This window comes from Suricata suricatta, chromosome 13 (genome assembly GCF_006229205.1).
Source record: "Suricata suricatta isolate VVHF042 chromosome 13, meerkat_22Aug2017_6uvM2_HiC, whole genome shotgun sequence".
NCBI classification, from domain to species: domain Eukaryota; kingdom Metazoa; phylum Chordata; class Mammalia; order Carnivora; family Herpestidae; genus Suricata; species Suricata suricatta.
Genome location: NC_043712.1, coordinates 640,679 through 657,653, shown reverse-complemented (window position 1 = coordinate 657,653; position 16,975 = coordinate 640,679). Strand labels below are relative to the sequence as shown.

The window sequence follows — 16,975 nt, the reverse complement described above, 5'->3', positions numbered from 1 at the left end:
CAGCTGCCCCTCCATCGCCACGGGCCTGGCGCCCGCTCCCGGGGTTGCCCCTCCCTGCGGGCCGCGTGTGAATCAGGAACCCCGCGTCACCCCTTTCCAGTACCCCCACCCCAGTCCTGCTCGGCCGACCCTGGGTCCAAGTCAAGTACCCCCACCCCCAATTCTGGAAGGGAAATCCTGCTTTTCGAAGCCTGAAGCCTCCCGATGGCAGAGGGAGGAAGACAAGAGCAGCAGAGTGGTGGACTCAGCAAAGCTGGTTCCCATCGCCTCAACGGGGGGGCTGCCATGTGTCCCCCCAGAGTCAGGGTCTCTGCTGTCCCTCCACTGTGTCCCCAGTAGGCATGCCTCCGGCTCACAAGTGTACCCAGGCTGTGCTCAACGCCGACGGGCTCAAAGAGGATGATGTGACCATACGGCTAGACAGGTGTGGACAAGCAAGATATCAGAGGAGTGGATGGAGAGGGGACGGTCGTTGGGAGAAGGCTCCAAGGATAGACTGACGGACAGATGGACGGGGTGACGGGTATGCGGAAGGTCAGACAGACAGCTGGGCAGGCCAGTGGGGCAGCCCATGGAGGACACGCACCTGCCCAGGGTGGGGTGGCCCTTTCCGGCATCCCATCAGGTTAGCACGTGCCCTGCTGTCACGTATTTGTGTGCTAAGCCGACCCCACCCAGCATGGAGGCCCCATTCCTTTCTGCTTCCTCAAGCCAGGCTTCCCTGATTCCTTGGAGTCTACCCTCTCCCTACGGGGAACCCTCAGGTGAGAGGACAGACTACTGGGCAGGGGACCACAGCTGCCAGGGACCTCCACAGTGCTACCTACCCCGGACCTAACCCAGCGACGACTGGGCCCTGTGCCTGACCCTGGACAGTCTTAGCCTCTTCTGGCCACAGCTCCTCTGCTCTGTCCAGGCCCCACTGCATCTGGCTGTTGGCCGTGCCCTGCTCCTTCAAAGAGGTCGCTGTTCCTGGTGAGGAAGCCCACGCGGGCAAAACAGACTAGAGGAGGGTATCTGTCCCATGGGGTCTGACTTTGCTGCGCTGTGTGACCTCAGGCTAGTGTCTGGTTCTCAGTTTCCAAATCCATTTATCGAGAGCGGGTGTGGGAGGTGTGCAAGTGAGCAGGTGCCCGACGGGATGGGCAGCGAGAGCCTTATGGGCTCTGACGTGAAGATGGAGCAACTGAGAGATCGTCAGTCAGGGGAGGGCTAAGAGCCCAGCCTCAGCCTCCAGTTCTGGTCAACTTCCCACCGGGCCGCTGGGCGCGCACCCAAGGAAGCACCAGCCACCAAGCCCCACCCCTTGCCCTGAGGCCCCGCCCCTGGAGTGAGGTCCCGCCCCCTCAGGCCCACCTCCCCGAGCCCGCCGAAATCCGCGCCGCGGAGCTCTGGCGGTCGGAGCGAACGGCCTAGGCTGTGTCCTGGACCGTCCGAGGCCAGCAGACCCCGAACCAGGTCTTTAGAGAAACCCTCGAGCGCGGAGGCTTCTGGGGAATAAAGTTCCCACCAGCCACCCCAGGCCTGTTTCACGCATGCGCCAGCCTCCGTCTCGCAGCAAGGGGCGGGGTCTGTAGGGGCAGTGGGTGGGGCTTCTAGAGCCTGCGCAATGAGGATCTGTCTTACACCTGCGAAGTCTGAGGGGCTTGGGGCCCACTTCCCTCCACACCCGGTGCCGCAAAGGTGCATCTCGTGTCTGGACCGGTCTGACTGGCCTCATGCAGGCCACTCCGGTCACCCTGGCCTCTGGGCCACCTCTGATTTGATCCCGCCCTTCCTGGGGGTTCCCTTGGGCACCAAGGACTGGGGGTGCAGGTCCTGGCCCCACTCTACTGCCCAAATCTCTCCGAGGGGGAGATCCCCAGTGCCAAGCCCAGACCCAAGTACTCACATCCATTGTCACCCTCCCCCCGCACACACACGGCGACCCTGTGTGGCAGGTGCTACCTGCCACCTTACAGATGAAGGTGGGAGACACTGGTGGGGTGGGGAGCTGGTGGTCCTTGAGTGAGCCAAGCGGAGGGAAGCTGCATTTTCAGAAATGAGCTACAAAGGTCACTTGCGAATGAAGCCCCTGTCATCGCCAATTGTAAGATCAGTTTTAGCAAAGGTGTGTAAATAAAACGGTTTTTATCAGCTAAAAGCCTACAAACCTCAGAGCAGTCTGCTCTCAGACATCTTAGCCTCTGTCTGCCAGGTAGAGGCTGCTGGTTGAAGTGAGGACCCCTGCCCTCTGCCTCAAGACAGGGGCCCTGAGGTGTGCGAGAGATGGCGGGGTGCCCCAGCCCCCCGCAGGCCTGCAAGCTGAGGCTGACTTCAGGCTCACCTCCCGCCCTCCTTCCTGGCGAGCCGCAGGTCCTGGGAGGGCTGACGACGTGCCTCAGATTCATGGAGGCTGAGTCACCCAAGCTAGCAGTGCCCCTCGGAGCCTGGGTTGGGGCCACCACCCACCTGAGAAGGAAGGGTGGGTGGCTGCTGTGCTGGAAGAGCTGGGGCCTCCTGGGATGTTAGGAACCCCATCTTTGAGCTCCGCCCCACAGCCCCGCCCCTCCACAGGAGGGAAAAGGCAGCTGCCAGTGGCTTGCCTCATAGGCACTGGGACCTGGCCCACGGGACGAGAGGGGACACCGCGGCCATCAGTACTGCAGGTGGGTCCTGGGCTGAGGGGCTTCCCTGCACTGGGGCTCAACCATGGGGACAGCCCGGCTGCATCTCCCAGCCTCCCTGCCCCATGCAAGGAGGGCAGCTGGGAGACATCGGCCCTCACATCCAGCTCGCTCCTATGCGCGTGCACACAACACGCGGGCCTGTACACCCTGGCATCTCCACAGCCTGGCTCTTCGCGGGGTGGGCGCTCTCTTGGGGTGCAGCTCTGCCTCTCTACCGAGCTGATATTGTCTCCTCTGCCTGCCTCTGCCAGGCCGGGCCATGGACCCGCACGAGATGGTCGTCAAGAACCCATATGCCCATGTCAGCATCCCTCGGGCTCACCTGCGGCCTGATCTGGGGCAGCAGCTGGAGATGGCTCCCTCTTCCCAGGGGTCACAGCCTCTGCCTGTGGCTGTGGATTCCTGCACCTTGGAGCCTGCCCGGCTCCTGCAACCCACCGAGGATGCCCCAGGGAGTAAGGGGGCCAAGGGGGCCAAGGGAGCCGCCCAGATCCAGGGCCAACAGACCTGGCAGCAGCCCTGCAACCCCTACGGCAGCGGGCGGCGCGAGGCAGGACTGACCTACGCCGGCCTGCCGCCCGTCGGGCGCGGGGACGACATCGCCCACCACTGCTGCTGCTGCCCTTGCTGCTCCTGCTGCCACTGCCCTCGCTTCTGCCGCTGCCACAGCTGCTGCTGCGTCGTCTCCTAGTCCGGCCCCGCCGGGCTGAGCGGCCTGCGGCAGGACCCAACGTGGCTCAGTGGCCACCACAGTGCCCGCATATTTGGGCCAGCCACTGGACCATTGTCACGGGGCATTGGCCACCTTCCACCCTGGGTAGGAGCATCTACCTGCCAAGGAGGCCAACAGCCCAGCTCTGGCTCCTGGAAATAGCCCTGGGCACTGGCTGCCATGGTGGCCCTGGGGACGCCCTTGACCACCTCCCTCAGGGCCCATGGCCCTGGCAATAAAGCAGAGTGACCTCTGTTCTGGTGACTCTTCTCTGCTGCCCCCTTGAAGTGGGTCCCGGGCGGACACAACCCCCGCCTCAGCCCCAGCGGGGCATCAGGGCTGGGGAGGCCGCGGATGACGTTCCGACCTGCACTGCAGGTCTCCGGTCTGCCCAGAGGCTGGACAGGGGTGGGAGTGCGCCCCCTGCCCTGGCCCAGCCGGGCCTGGGTTCAAGCTGTCGAGGACGAGCCTGAGAGACAGGTCAGTCAGTGGGCCTGAGGCTGGGAGGCTGCTGTGTGTGGGGCCGGGGGGGGGGGGGGCGTGCCGGCAGGACTGTGGCCTGACCAGCCCTGGCAAGTTTCTCGGAGTGGAGCCCAGGCCGCCAGGACCAAGTCCTGCCCACCCGTGAGTCACTGCCCTACCTTGGCCGGGATGTTTTTCTGGTTCCCCATGAAACGTCCTATTCCTGAACACGTGCTGTGTGGCACCCAAGCCGTGCTGCTCATCCAGCCTCCAGGGCCTGGGCCTCCCGCACGAGGTGTGCAGAAAAGGAGTGGCCGTGGAGGCCCCTCGGAGAACAGGCCCCCCCACTCCGTCTGAACTGAGCAGCGGGACATGCCTGCCTGGGGGTCGTGTGCAGAGCGGAGCTGCTTAGTACTGTCATCACTCACTGCCGGGGTGAGGCTGGGAGGCCAGGGCAGGGCGTGCGTTGTGGGGCCGGCGCCGGGCACTCAGAGGCCCCGAGCGTCAGGCAGGGTCAGCCAGAGGAGGCAGCCGAGCTGGCCTTGCTGGATGGACGGGTCCCGGTCACCCAGGGTGACTGGCCACAGGGCAAGCCCCAGCTCTGGGTGTGGGTGGATATGTCACTGGGCTGAGTGTACAGGGGTTCGGGTGTGCCAGCTCCCTGGCCCCTGCCCCATGGCCTGTGTCTACGAGAGGACGACCCCACCCAGGGCAGCCACAGAAACCTGCTCAACCAGTCAGAGAGGCTGCGGGACTGCCAGGGGGACTGCCAGGGCGGTAGGAGGAGGAGGAGCCCCTCTGGCCCTGACTTCCTCCCAGCTGAGCAGCGAGGGGCCCGAGGGGCCCGACCCCATCCTGACCATTCTTTTTTTTTTTTTTAATGATTTTTTATTTATTTTTGAGAGACAGAGAGAGACAGTGTGAGCAGGGGAGGGTCAGAGAGAGAGGGATACATGGAATCTGAAGCAGGCTCCAGGGTCTGAGCTGTCAGCACAGAGCCCGACGCGGGGCTCGAATCCACAAACCATGAGATCATGACCTGAGCCGAAGTCAGATGCTTAACCGACTGAGCCCCCCAGGCGCCCCCATCCTGACCATTCTTGACACACTCCATTCTGCTGTGCCCACAGTCAAGGTCACTCGGCTGGCCTGGGGGCAATGGCCAGGAAGACGCTGGTGGGGGTGGAGGGTGTAACCTCTAATGGGGGTGACCACAGTGCCCTGCAGCTCAGGAGGCTTTTGGGTGGTCCCTGTATGTGTGTGGGGGGGGGGGTCTCCACACCTGTGCTTGAGCACCTCCTTGGGAACCTGTGGGACTGGCCACTGCCCTATGATGGGGGCTGAGGGGACGGACCAGGTGGGAGGAAGCTGCTGGGACAAATCAACTTGGACACACACGCTATGATTGAGCTTCGGGGGAGCAGGACTCCTCAGGGCTCGGAGCCGGGAGTGTCCCAGCAGGTTACCTAGAAGAGGCTGGAGCTGGCAGCTGAAAGATGGCGGGCATCACGCAGGTCGGGGCCAGAAAGCCTTCCTGTGTGAGGGGGGAGCCTAAGAGGAGGGTGGGAGCAGGTCTGGGTGGCCACAGTGGGGACAAGGGCCCTGGTGGGCTGTGACGCCAGGCCTGGGTGGGGGACTGGCAGAGCTGGGGCTGGGCATGGAGGGTGGGGGTGCGGGGCTGAGGGCAGACTGGGGGGGTGGGGGGCACCTTATCTCCCGCTGAGCTGGTGGGGCTAGTGGATCCAGTTGCAAGCGCTTTGCAGCTGAAAGGAGAGCCCACACCTGCCCCCCCCCTCCACTGACTCGCCTGTGCTCGGCCAGTAACGCGAGCCCCAAGGAGGGAGCCGCAGGGCGCCCTGGGTCCCCCCCTCAACCCTCGGACACCCTCTGGCTGGGCACAGCTGCCCAGCAGAGCGGATGCAGGTAAGAGAGACCTGGGGCTTAGGCAGGCTGGGGTGTGGGGTGGGGCGGCCTGGACCCGAGCAGGAGGGCCACGGAGGGGGACCAAACAGTTGGCAGCCGCAGGAGCCTACGCTGGGCCCAGACCCTGGCATCTGGTGCCCCATTGGCCACCACCCACCCTCTCAGGTCTGCAGAGGCCCGGGCTCCACGCGCTCTGGGGCGGGCTCCTGGGGTCGGCCCAAACGGTGCAACAGAACCGCAGCGGCAGGGAAGGTGGACTGCAGCGCCCCTGCTCGCCTCCCCCAGGATGCTGCAGCCAGAGACTTCCCAGGTCTCGGAGGAGGGGCCAGCCGCTGGGTCCCGGCGCCGCGGTGACTGCATCATCTGCTACTCAGCCTACGACCTCTCCGGGCACCTGCCGCGCCGCCTCTACTGTGGCCACACCTTCTGCCAGGCGTGTGTGCGGCGGCTGGACACAGCGGCCCATGAGCAGCGCTGGATCCCATGCCCGCAGTGCCGCCAGAGCACACCCACACCCCGGGGAGGGGTGGCCATGCTGGACCTCGACCTGGCAGCCTTCCTGGCCGTCAGGGCTGAGCGGGAGCCGTCTCGCGGGGAGCCCCAGCCTCCTGCGCCCCCCAAAGGCAGCACTGCCATCACTCGGCAGCCGGCCAGGCTCTGTCCCACGGTGGGCACACAGCCCCACTTCCCCCAGCCCAGGCGCTGCTGCAGCTGCAACTGCGGCCTCTGCTGGGACACCCTGGGCAGTCCGGAGGTCTGAGTGCCAGTGGCTGCCACTGCCGGCAGGGGACCTGCCGCCCGCGGAAACTCTGACCGCCGCACAGCCAGCCCAGAACGGCCTGGGGCCCCACACGGACTCCCCCAGACCGCAGCCTAAGTGTGGGGGCTGTGCCCATAGCACTATGAGACTCTTCGAGAAGCCAGCTACCTCTTGCCTATCTTGGCCAGGATTCCAGGGCTTCAAGCTGGTCTGACTGTGTGCAGGGTGAGGGGTGCTGAACGCAGAGTCACCTGCAAGCCTGGACTCAGCTCAGAGGATGCCCCCATGGGTCTCTGGCTAAAATGTCCCACAGGTGGGAGCTCGAACAGAGAGCTGCCTCTTCAGCAGCTTGCAAAGCATCCCTGTGACGTGCGTTCATCCAACAAAGCTCACTGAGCACCTGCTCTGCGTTGGGCACTGTTCCAGTAGGGTCCCCTGCAGGCACAAAGTCCCTGCTGTGGCAGATGTCCCAGGAGAGGGCCGAGGGCCGGGCTAACTCTAGGCCCAGAGAGTGTGTGGGCCTGCCTGGGTTTGCACAGCTCAGTAGGACCACTCCGGCCCTAGGCCTTTCCTGGCCCTCAGCTTCTGTCTGCCTTACAGTGGCCACCGCACAGACCCTTCGGAGGGCCCAGAGCAGGTTCTGGAAGCTATGGACACAGACACTCCCCCAAGTCAGGCTGCAACATCCCCATCCCCATCCAGAAAGGAGCTGTCACACTGTCACTCAGGAGTCTCTGGGAGGGACTCCTGGGCCTGCCCTGGGCAGTGGGTGCAGGACAGGGAGGGACAAGAAAATTTGCTGAGAGGACACTCAGAGGCCTCCTCCTCCTCTGGGGCAAAGTCCCCCAGGCACACCGCGATTGGTGGGCAGCAACTACACCAGGGCACCGTGGCCCAAGGGGGAGGGGAAGAAGCACGCCTCAGTAGGAGCAGCAGGAAGGGGACTGATCCCAAGAGGCACCCACAAACCCCGGGGCCAGTCAGGACCCTCCCAAGGCAGGGACAGGATGAGCCGAGTCCACGGGTCCAGGTGGAGCAGGCAGTGGGCTGGGGGGCACCTCGGTCTGGATCCCACCCCCAACTTGCAGAGGGAGGCTCAGCAGCCACCCCTGAGGCGAGGCCCAGCCCTGCCCAGCACGTGGGTCTGAACTGGAAGACTTCAGGGGCTAGGGCCCTCCCTACCCACCGGGTACAAAGGGCCTTCCTACCACCCATCTGATGGGGTAGGGACCACCACAGTAAGGTCTGCAGAGCTCGGGACACACTTCCCAAAGGGCCTCCCGGCCAACCAGCCAGAGGGCCGGCATCCTGCCCTGGCCTGCCCTGCCCCGGGGCCAGCGGCACACAGTGTCCGGTCATGTCACATAGGGGTCTACTTATGCTGGTCCTGCACTCAGAGCCTGTGCCCCGCCCTGCAACGGCCCCAGCTTGGCTCAGGGCCCACCCAGGGAGAAAGCCCACTTGAAGAGGGCTGGGCTGGGGTCCCAGAGCACCTGCCCTAGGGCAGCAGTGCAACGTGGACAAGGCAGGCACCTGGGGTTGTGACAGGTACCCCTTGGGAGCCTCAACTCCTGGGTAAACATTAATGGGGCTCAGTACGCAGCAGGTCATGTGTGCACCCAGCGGATCTTTGACCGGCAGCTGCTCCCGCCCTGTGTTTCCTCCCCGCAGGTGCCCCCTCACTACCCTCACAGGTAGGAGCTTCCAGAACCAGGTGGGGGCCCAGGGACATCAGAACAAGGGCCAGGTGACCTCCTGGCCCAGGGCTCAGGGCCCACCCTGAGCCTCCCACGCTGAGGACAAGACAGGAGGGAGGGTGACAGAAAGCTCTTCAGAACCTGGACGCTGGGGACTGGGAGGGAGCTGGGGCAGACGACTAGACAGGGGACCCAGACCCAGAAGGCTGAAGAGAGAAGCCTTGAGGTGAGGCGGGGGCGCCCAGCCCCTTGCCCTGCCCCCATCACTGGAAGTGGGGCCCTTATCAAGCTGAGACGTCACTGTTTGGTATCAAATGCCAAAGTCTAAGCTGGGACCATCTGCAGCGTCCCTGATGACACCTGATAGGAGAGGTCCCTGGGTTCTCAGCTCTTAGCCACTTCCGGCACCCGGCACCCTGTGCCCTGGGCCACCCACCAAGTCTTCTTCTAGCCAGCACCAGCGAGGGAGCCTGGGAGCCAGGACCCCCTCGACTCTGCCCCCCGAAACTGGACTGGGCTCGCCTGACAGCTGCCTGAGGTCATACAGCCATCCCCCTGTAGCTGGAGGAAGCGGGGTCAGCAAGGCGGGGGCTGTGGGGGGAGGGGGGTCCAGCTCTCAGGTTAGAGGACCCCAGGACCAGGCAGGGCACGGGGAGGCTGGGTATCTGATCTGCTTTCCCCGCCCCCAGCAGATCCAGGCCTGGGCCTGGTCTGTCCCTGACAGAAATCCATGCCGAGTTCCCGCACGGGTGGCCAGGTCGCCCCCCTTACTCTGGACACAGTTGGCCTGGTGGACCAGAGCCTGGGAAATGCAGGTACCAGGAACTCCAGGGGACCAGGCCTCAGCCTGCCTCTCTGCCTACCCACTCAGCCCCTGACCCATTGCTCTGTGTAAGCGGGGAGGGGGCTCCTGCCCATCTCCTGGAGAGTCTGTGAGGGCTCATGACAGTTGTGGTCAGGGCCAGACAGGCTGGAGGGCTCCTTTCCTTTCTTCCCCCAAGCCCCTCTGCCACAGTCCCCTTCCCCCCTCTGACTCCCCACCTGGGGTGTCCTTGGCCCTACTTCGCCTTGACTCCTGCAGGGACCTCCGGCTCTGCCCCTGTCTTGGAAGAGGGAGGAAAGGACCCCTGGGCCCTCCCTCAGCTGAAGGACACTGGCCAGTCCTGGAAAGGTAGGTCTTGAGATGCTGGGTAACTGGCCAAATGGGGCTCCGACTCCCCATTGTCTGAGTGTGGAAAGGGTCCTGGGGGAGAGAGAGCAGGGAAGAGGTTTGCCTCAACTGGCCATATAGAAACTGACCACGCAGCCCACCGCCCCAGGGACCCTTGTCCCTCAGATCAGCTGCCGGTCCCGTCTGGAGAGGAGAGTCACCCCAGCCCAGCCCCGCCCTCCTTCTCCCTCCTGACGGCCAGTGGGTTTCCAGGAGGTCCCAAGGGTGGTCTGCTTGGCCATCCTGCAAAGGAACAGCGAGGGGACCCAGACCCTGCCTTGGGGGACAAGGAGGCAGACCCAGGCCCTGCCTTGTGCAGAGACAAGGAAGCAGGGGCCCTGGCCCCTCTCCGGAGGGAGACAGAGGAGGAAGCGGCCTGGGAGGGGTGATGGGCAGGGCAGGGCTGGGTGGGGGCTTGCGCAGGGGACAGCCCTGTCCTGTGTTCTCAGAGCTCAGCGTGGCCGGCAGGGTGCTCCGGGTGGTCATTGGCTTCCTCAAGGCCTGCGGACTCTTGGGCAGCCTCTACCTCTTCATCTGCTCCCTGGACATCCTCAGCTCTGCCTTCCAGCTGCTGAGCAGTGAGTGGCTGGGGTGGAGGGGGGCGGTGCGTGGGCCACCTGCCCTGCGCAGCCTCAGGGCACCACTCTCTGGACACAGGCAAGGTGACTGGGGACATCTTTAAGGACAACGTGGTGCTGTCCAACCCTGTGGCTGGACTGGTCATTGGGGTGCTGGTCACGGTTCTCGTCCAGAGCTCCAGCACGTCTTCCTCCATCGTGGTCAGCATGGTGGCCTCCAAGTGTGAGTGCACCCCCTCTCCTCCCGGGACAGTGGCGGCTGGGCAGAGGGCGGGAGGCTGACGCAGCACCCCCACAGTGCTGACCGTCCAGGCGTGTGTACCCATCATCATGGGCGTCAACGTGGGCACGTCCATCACCAGCACCCTGGTCTCAATGGCACAATCGGGGGACCGGGATGAGTTCCGGAGGTGAGTTGGGGGTTGGGGAGGGCCAGGGGCTGCGAGCCAGGCCCCCGCTGAGGCCACCGACCACTCTGCTCGACGCGGCAGGGCCTTTGGTGGCTCAGCCGTCCACGGCATCTTCAACTGGCTCACGGTGCTGGTCTTGCTGCCGCTGGAGAGCGCCGCAGCCCTGCTGGAGAGGCTCAGCGCCCTGGTTCTGAGCGCTGCCAGCCTGCAGCCCGGGGGGAGCGCGCCCGACATCCTCAAGGTGCTGACGCAGCCTCTCACGCACCTCATCGTGCAGGTGAGGAAAGTGCTGCCCGCGGGAGGCCCTTCGCGCCAGGAACGCCGGGCGTGGGGGAGGGGTGGAGCCCCAGGCCCCGTCCTGAGCCCTGCACTGGGTGGGGGGAGGAGAGGGCAGAGCGGGGGCCTGGTTCCAGCACGCGGTCACAACCCCTCTCTCCCCCAGCTGGACACCGCTGTGATTGCAAGCACTGCCACGGGCAATGCCACCAACAGCAGCCTCATTAAGCAATGGTGCGGCACCAGGGAGGTGACGGTGAGGCGCCTCTGACCCCTGACCTCTGACCTGCCGAATTACTCAGTCCCGCTGGCCCCGAGCCGGTCCTGAGCCAGCCCTGCCTCGCCTCCCCAGACCGCGGGGAACGACAGCGACTGCGGAGCGGCCGGCCCCTGCCGCGAGAGGAACGGCTCCGCCGCGGTGGAGCTGCTGCCCTGTGAGGCCCCGCCCCAACCCCAGTGGCCCCGCCCCCCGCCCCTCCCGCCTCCCCTGGCTCACCAACCCCGCCCTGCCCCCAGGCCACCACCTGTTCGTGGGGACCACGCTCACGGACCTGGCAGCGGGCTTCATCCTGCTGGCCGCCTCCCTGCTCCTGCTCTGCACCTGCCTCGTCCTCATCGTCAAGCTGCTCAACTCCGTGCTGCGCGGCCGTGTTGCCCAGGCCGTCAGGAAGGTCATCAACGCTGGTGCGGCCGAATGGGGACACGGGGCTGGGGGCGGGGCCGGGCGGCGGGCTGGGGGGTGACCCGGTCCCCCCTCCCTGCAGACTTCCCCTTCCCGTTCAGTTGGCTCAGTGGCTACCTGGCCATCCTTGTGGGCGCCGGCCTGACCTTCGTGCTCCAGAGCAGCAGTGTCTTCACAGCGGCCATCGTGCCGCTCATGGGTGAGTGCGGGGGCAGGCCCGGGGCCCCGGGGCATGGGCGCGAGGGCTGAGGCCCCAACGGTGACCCGCTGGTTCCCCCAGGGGTCGGGGTGATCAGCCTGGAGCGCGCCTACCCCCTCTTCCTGGGCTCCAACATCGGCACAACCACCACAGCCCTCCTGGCCGCCCTGGCCAGTCCTGCGGACATGCTGCTCAGTGCCATCCAGGTACCACCCTCGCTCCCTTCCCTGGCCCCCTCCCAACCCAGGCACGGGGTGCCCCCCTTGGGCTCAGCTCCCTCCTGCCCAGCCCTGCAGCCAACCCGGCCTTGGCCCGAGCTCTCCTGGGACCCACAGCCCCACCTCCTTGAACCCGAGGGCTCTTGCAGACATCTCTTGGAGCCCCAGCCCCACTCCTGCTCCCCTGGGCCCACGTCATTTCAAGGATCATGTGGTCTCGGGAGCCTTCTCTTCCTTTCTGGCAGCCCCTGCCCAGGAGACTCCTCAAGGAATCTCTGTGCTCCACTTGACACTGTGCTGCTGGCTGTGCTCCTTCAAGGCATCTTGGCCCTGGGGGGGCCTCAAGCGCCTCTATCCCACCTCCTCTGGGATTCAAATCCCCCCTCAACCATCTAAACCCAACAGGTCCCTACTGGACAACGTGCCCTCTTCCCGCCAAAGCCCCACCTCACTGGTACTGGGTGCTCCAAGCTGTCCTTGCCCTCGGCCACAATTCTGCCTCCAGGATGCCTCCCTCTAGTCCTCTAGCTCTGGGCCCCACACCCTCTCACATCTAGCCCTGCCTTTCCCATCTCTAAGCCACCCCTTCTTTGGCCCACTGCCTTGGCTCGAGTTTCCATCCATCACTGGCTCTGCCTCAGTACCCAAACAGGTGCAGCTCCTGAAAGCCCAGATTTGGCCACCAGGAGATGAGCCCCAGCCTTCTCCGCCATCCACCTGCATTTTTACCTCTGCTCTTTGCCACTCAGACCATCTCAGTGCAGGGCCCTCGTCCACCCCCTCCAGGAGGCCCTCCGGACTACACCTTTCACACCAACTCAAGTCCCGCAGCTCCTGGGGGGGACTCTGTTCCCTGCACGTGTGGCCCAGCACCCCCTCCCCACGGGAGCCAGGCCAGAGCCCAGGGCTCTCATGCCTTCTCAAGGATAAGAAGGGGTGGGGTCACTAGGCATGAGGTGTGGGCAAGCAAAGCCAGCCCAGGGTAGGGGCAGATCCACGTGGGCGTTGGTGGTGTAGTCACCACACCAGGATGCTGGCCTGGGCTCCCTAAGTGTGTGCGGGAGAGGAGGCGTGCTGCAGGAGCGCACCCGCACCTGGCCGGAATCTGCCACCCTAGGTGGCCTTCTTGGCCAACAAGCGGACCTCCAATAGTCTCTGGATTTAGTACCCTCCGGGCTGGGGGCGGGGGCTGGGGTGGGGAGGAGGAGGAGCGGATGTCCTGGGTAGCCTAGGGGGACCTGTGTGCCAGGCCCAGGCTCCCAACCCCTGCCTGCTCTCTGGACCTCTAGGTTGCCCTCATCCACTTCTTTTTCAATCTGGCTGGCATCCTGCTGTGGTACGTGGTGCCTTTCCTGCGGCTGCCCATCCCGCTGGCCAGACGCTTCGGGGACGTGACTGCCAAATACCGCTGGGTGGCCATCGCCTATTTGCTGCTCAGCTTCCTGCTGCTGCCGCTGGCCGCCTTCGGGCTGTCCCTGGCAGGGAGCACGGTGCTGGCTGCGGTTGGGGGACCCCTGGTGGGGCTGGTGCTCCTCGTCATCCTGATCAATGTCCTGCAGCGGCACCGGCCCGCCTGGCTGCCGCGCCCTCTGCGGTCCTGGGCCTGCCTCCCACTCTGGCTCCATTCTCTGAAGCCCTGGGACCGCCTGGTGGGCCGCTGCTGCCCCTGCAGGGTCTGCAGCCCCCCTCCGGCCACTGCCAAGGAGGCCCACTGCTACGAGAACCCTGAGGTCCTGGCCTCCCAGCAGTTGTGAAGGGTGGGCACCGCCGCCTCACGGACTTCTGGGTGCCCGGGGGGATCCCTGCCCTAGCAGGAGACTTCTGAGTCACCTAGCTTGGCTTCTTTGCAAATAAACAAGGCTATAACTGGGTGTGAGTGGTCTTCACCCCCCTGGCTGGGGACAGCTCTGAGCTGGCTTCGAGGGGACATGGAGGTGGACAAGCGCCAGCTGTCCCCTACCCGACACTCAGGACCCACTGCAAACCCATGTGGGTGTGGGCAAGCAGCTAACCCCCGAACCTAGGGCCGTAACTGTCTCTCTCCTGAGCCTCCAGGAACCGAAGGTGCCAAGTGGCTGCCATTCCAGAGGCGGAGACAACGTCAGAAAGAATCTGTGGTCTGAGGAGGCTGGACATGGCGGGGGCCCTTCCCCATGGGGGCAGCAGGGAGAAGCAGCTGCCTCCCCCTCCCCACCACCTGCAGAAGACGCCCCCTTGGAGCCAGGCGTGGGCAACCTCTCTGAGGGCCAGCCCCATGGGGCCCGCAGACACACAGGGAGTGAGGAGGGCATCGTAAGGACCAGGAGACCGCAGACTGCCCCTGACCCTCTCTCAGACGGGTGGGGCACAGGGCTGCCATGGGCCCAGCGGAGCAGGCACTCAGCACCTCCCCACCAGGAAGCAGGTCCTGTGGGTGACCCCCAGAGCCACCTGCACCTGGAGCCCAAGTGTCCCCAAGCCCCTCGGCTGTGAGGTGGGCGAAGTTCAGGTGGGGGGAGTGAGGCTGAGCGCGGTTCCCCCCACCCGAGGGTGCATCCCTGCACCTGGGCTCCAGCCTGTCCCCTGCCCCTCCCTGCAGCGGTGGTGTGGCCGCCGTAAGGGATGTCTGTCTGGCAGCCGATAAGCAGACTCCGGGCCTCCCTGCTCCCACCCCAGGGTTTCCTACACCTCCCTCACCACCCCCCCCAAACCAACGAAAGCTTCTTCAGAATTACATCTGTCGCCCAGAACTCATGCACCGAGGGACACATGCCCACCTCCATCAGGGGCAGAGATGACCCTGGGCAGGGGTCTGCATGCTGCTGTGGATGTAGCCTCCTCCTTGTCCAGGGATGCTGCCCGGTGGGGGGCGGGGCACCTCCCCCCAAGGCCCTCCAGGTCTGCCTACCTGGACTCAGAGTGGGGGGAGGTTTGAATGGTCAGGAAGAGGAGGCCGGGGGAGTCCTGGGCCACTTCTTGTCCAGGGTCTTGCCTTTCCGCTCCCCTCAGAACTCCCAGCTCTCCCCACGTCCCACCCCCCAGCTCTCTGTCCCCTCACTCCTCATGTCCCCTGTCCCCCCCAACAAAGCTTGGGGTTCACTGCCCACCGACGAGGTGACTACTTGTTCTAGGGCTCACGGGAGCAAGACCCTGGCGGCAGGCTCATCCACACCAGCTTGGAGCCCCCTGATTTCCGTGACCTCAGGACGCTCCTGAGGGTGGACAGCAGCCTTAGGGTCCCTCTGATGGAAGTTCCCAGAGATGGGGCTGGGCCTGGCTAGTTCCCTGGGGAGATGGGGGGTGGCAGTGGAAGCTTTCTGTCCCCACTGCGGGGACACAGAGGGAAGGAAAGAAAGTACCGCACGCACCCCTCCTTCCGGGGCAGGTGAGGCCGCCCACAAAGGCTGACTGCAGGTCCTTTGAGGCCGTGAAGGACTGTCTGCCTGCTGCCCCTGCCTGGCAGTAACGCACCCTCCCGCTGGGACCATGGCCACCAGCAAACAGAGCCTTCGCTTGTGGACGCCGCCAACAGCTGCAGGCAGGGGCGGGAGGGCCAGGCGCCCGGCACTCCCACGCCCCTGCCCAGGCTTCCCAGCACGCCTGGCCCTTTCTGCCCTGCATCGCTCCCGGCTGCAGACCCCCACGTGCCCAGGCTCCTGGGGCTGGCCCCACTGCCATTAAGGCCCATCTCTCCGCACGGTGGCAGGAACTCCTTTGGCTCAGGAGGTGGACCTGCAGGGCTTCCGCCAACCAGTCCTGTGCAGCTGCAGCAGCCACCTTGGTCTTCGGGCCCAAGCCTGAGAGCCACGGAGAGACCTGTGCTGTCTTGTTCCCAGTGCCCATCTCGCTGGGGCAACGGGAAGGGTGAGGGGGACAACCTGGCGTCTCAGAGCTCTGAGGCTCACACCTGCGCAGAAACACAGCCTCTACTCTGTTACCTGTGCTAAGTGGAGACGCCCCACTGACCTGTGGGCACGGGTCACAGGACGCAAGGGCCTCTTCCAGCAGGGATGTCAGGCCACACAGCCCGGGATATGGGGGTGAGGAGAGAAGGCTTTAACGGACCTCAAAGGGCAAGCTTCCCAAGGCTTTGTGCCTCCCGCCCTCTCACTGGGGGAAACATCTGAGCTTCCCTCCTTCCCACCCAGCTTGCTGTGACGCTTGCCGCATAGCCAGGGCCTTGCCCACTGCTGCTTGGGCAGCTGAGCTACTTTGCAGGGCACCGTGAGGAAACGGGGGGGGGGGGTGCCAGGCAGTGGTCACTTGCTGAGCTTGCTGAGCGGGGAAGACCAGCGGGTGACAGAAGCCAGGCCCACCTTCCCGGGCAGGTATGTGGGGGAGGGGCTGGTTCCCTAGGCCCCGCTGGGACTGCCGTGCTGACTCACCCTCCAGGCCGGCGCTGCAACGCTGCAATCCGGAGGAGCGCAGCTGCAGCCCACTCTCCAGGGGATGAACGTGCTAACCTCTATGCCAGCGTGTATTTTGCATCAACAATTTCATCTACAGATTCAGTTTCGGACGTTGCCTTCCATAATATGTTGTAAGGTCGCACGGAGCCACGGATGCGCACCGTACGGTGTTATCCAAAGAGTGCGTTCTCTTTAGAGATCATAGCTGGGCATAGCCCCCAACGCCCCTGGGTTGGGGCACCAAGGAAAGTAGGAAGTTCACGGAGAAAACCAGAATCTAGGGAGGCTCCAGTGCCCACAGCAAAGGAGACAGTTCAAGGCAAACCCAAGAATGTGATTTAGTTGTTTTAAAATGTTACAAAACATATGCAAATGAAGTTTTTTAAACGATTGACTAAAAATGCGACCACACGTAATTTAACTGTTTTTTCTTCATAAAATCTAGGGAAAAATAAAAGCATTTGTTAAGGCCAGGTATGGGGGGGGGCGGGAAGCAGGGACGGAAAGCCCTGAGGTCGGGGGCCCGCCCTCGTCTCCACGCAGCTCTGTGAGCTCCTGGGGCCGGGGCACCCGGCGACCGGCGCGGGGCCAGCTCCGTCTCCACAACAAGTGCGCGGCAGCCGGGCGGGCCCCCGCCCTGCCCTCCCCTCCCCTCCCCTCCCCTCCCGTGCCCAGGCCCCGGGGCAGAGGCCCCACGTGCTCCCTCACCTGACCGCGACCGGAGCGGGCGTTTGGAGCGAGGGGGGCAGCCGGGGACCGCCGGGCCTCGCCCACACGCCGGTCTCGACGCC

The 16,975-nt window shown here is 64.8% G+C and overlaps 3 protein-coding genes across 8 annotated transcripts in view; all 3 read left to right on the top strand.

Annotated features, from left to right (window-relative positions):
- The window catches only part of CYSRT1 (cysteine rich tail 1), a 4,279-nt gene extending 643 nt beyond the window's left edge, over positions 1-3,636 (top strand). Inside the window, exons 1-3 of one of the 5 annotated variants that reach the window (XM_029919587.1) lie at positions 31-424; positions 2,557-2,648; positions 2,921-3,636. In XM_029919587.1, the coding sequence (XP_029775447.1) occupies positions 342-424; positions 2,557-2,648; positions 2,921-3,360 (615 nt within the window). In that variant the 5' untranslated portion in view covers positions 31-341 and the 3' untranslated portion in view covers positions 3,361-3,636. Of the gene's footprint in view, positions 1-30; positions 425-854; positions 976-2,540; positions 2,649-2,920 lie in introns of those variants that run through there. The other 4 variants (XM_029919589.1, XM_029919591.1, XM_029919588.1 and 1 more) reach the window with 4 other exon arrangements.
- Positions 3,637-6,051: 2,415 nt separating this feature from the next.
- RNF224 (ring finger protein 224) lies at positions 6,052-6,526 on the top strand. The gene has a single exon (XM_029920734.1). The coding sequence runs from the start codon at positions 6,053-6,055 to the stop codon at positions 6,524-6,526; it is 474 nt and encodes a 157-aa protein (XP_029776594.1). The 5' UTR covers position 6,052.
- A 1,661-nt stretch (positions 6,527-8,187) lies between these two features.
- On the top strand, positions 8,188-13,667 carry SLC34A3 (solute carrier family 34 member 3). Of its 2 annotated transcripts, none has more exons than XM_029920732.1 (13): positions 8,188-8,220; positions 8,916-9,038; positions 9,305-9,394; positions 9,883-10,011; positions 10,091-10,234; positions 10,310-10,421; positions 10,503-10,698; positions 10,864-10,953; positions 11,050-11,131; positions 11,214-11,381; positions 11,462-11,578; positions 11,660-11,784; positions 13,086-13,667. In XM_029920732.1, exons 2-13 carry the CDS (start codon positions 8,954-8,956, stop codon positions 13,548-13,550), a joined length of 1,803 nt encoding a protein of 600 aa, XP_029776592.1. In that variant the 5' UTR covers positions 8,188-8,220; positions 8,916-8,953; the 3' UTR covers positions 13,551-13,667. The 2 variants fall into 2 exon arrangements, with proteins under 2 accessions (XP_029776592.1, XP_029776593.1); XM_029920733.1 differs by lacking the exon at positions 8,188-8,220 and adding an exon at positions 8,659-8,761.
- Positions 13,668-16,975: the final 3,308 nt, after the last annotated feature.

Coding starts and splice junctions, on each gene's coding strand:
- SLC34A3 (XM_029920732.1), top strand. CDS start 8,954: ATGCCGAGTTCCCGCACGGGTGGCCAGGTCGCCCCCCTTACTCTGGAC. Junction 10,699..10,863: donor TCACGCACCTCATCGTGCAG/GTGAGGAAAGTG, acceptor TCTCTCCCCCAG/CTGGACACCGCTGTGATTGC. Junction 10,954..11,049: donor GCGGCACCAGGGAGGTGACG/GTGAGGCGCCTC, acceptor TCGCCTCCCCAG/ACCGCGGGGAACGACAGCGA.
- RNF224 (XM_029920734.1), top strand. CDS start 6,053: ATGCTGCAGCCAGAGACTTCCCAGGTCTCGGAGGAGGGGCCAGCCGCT.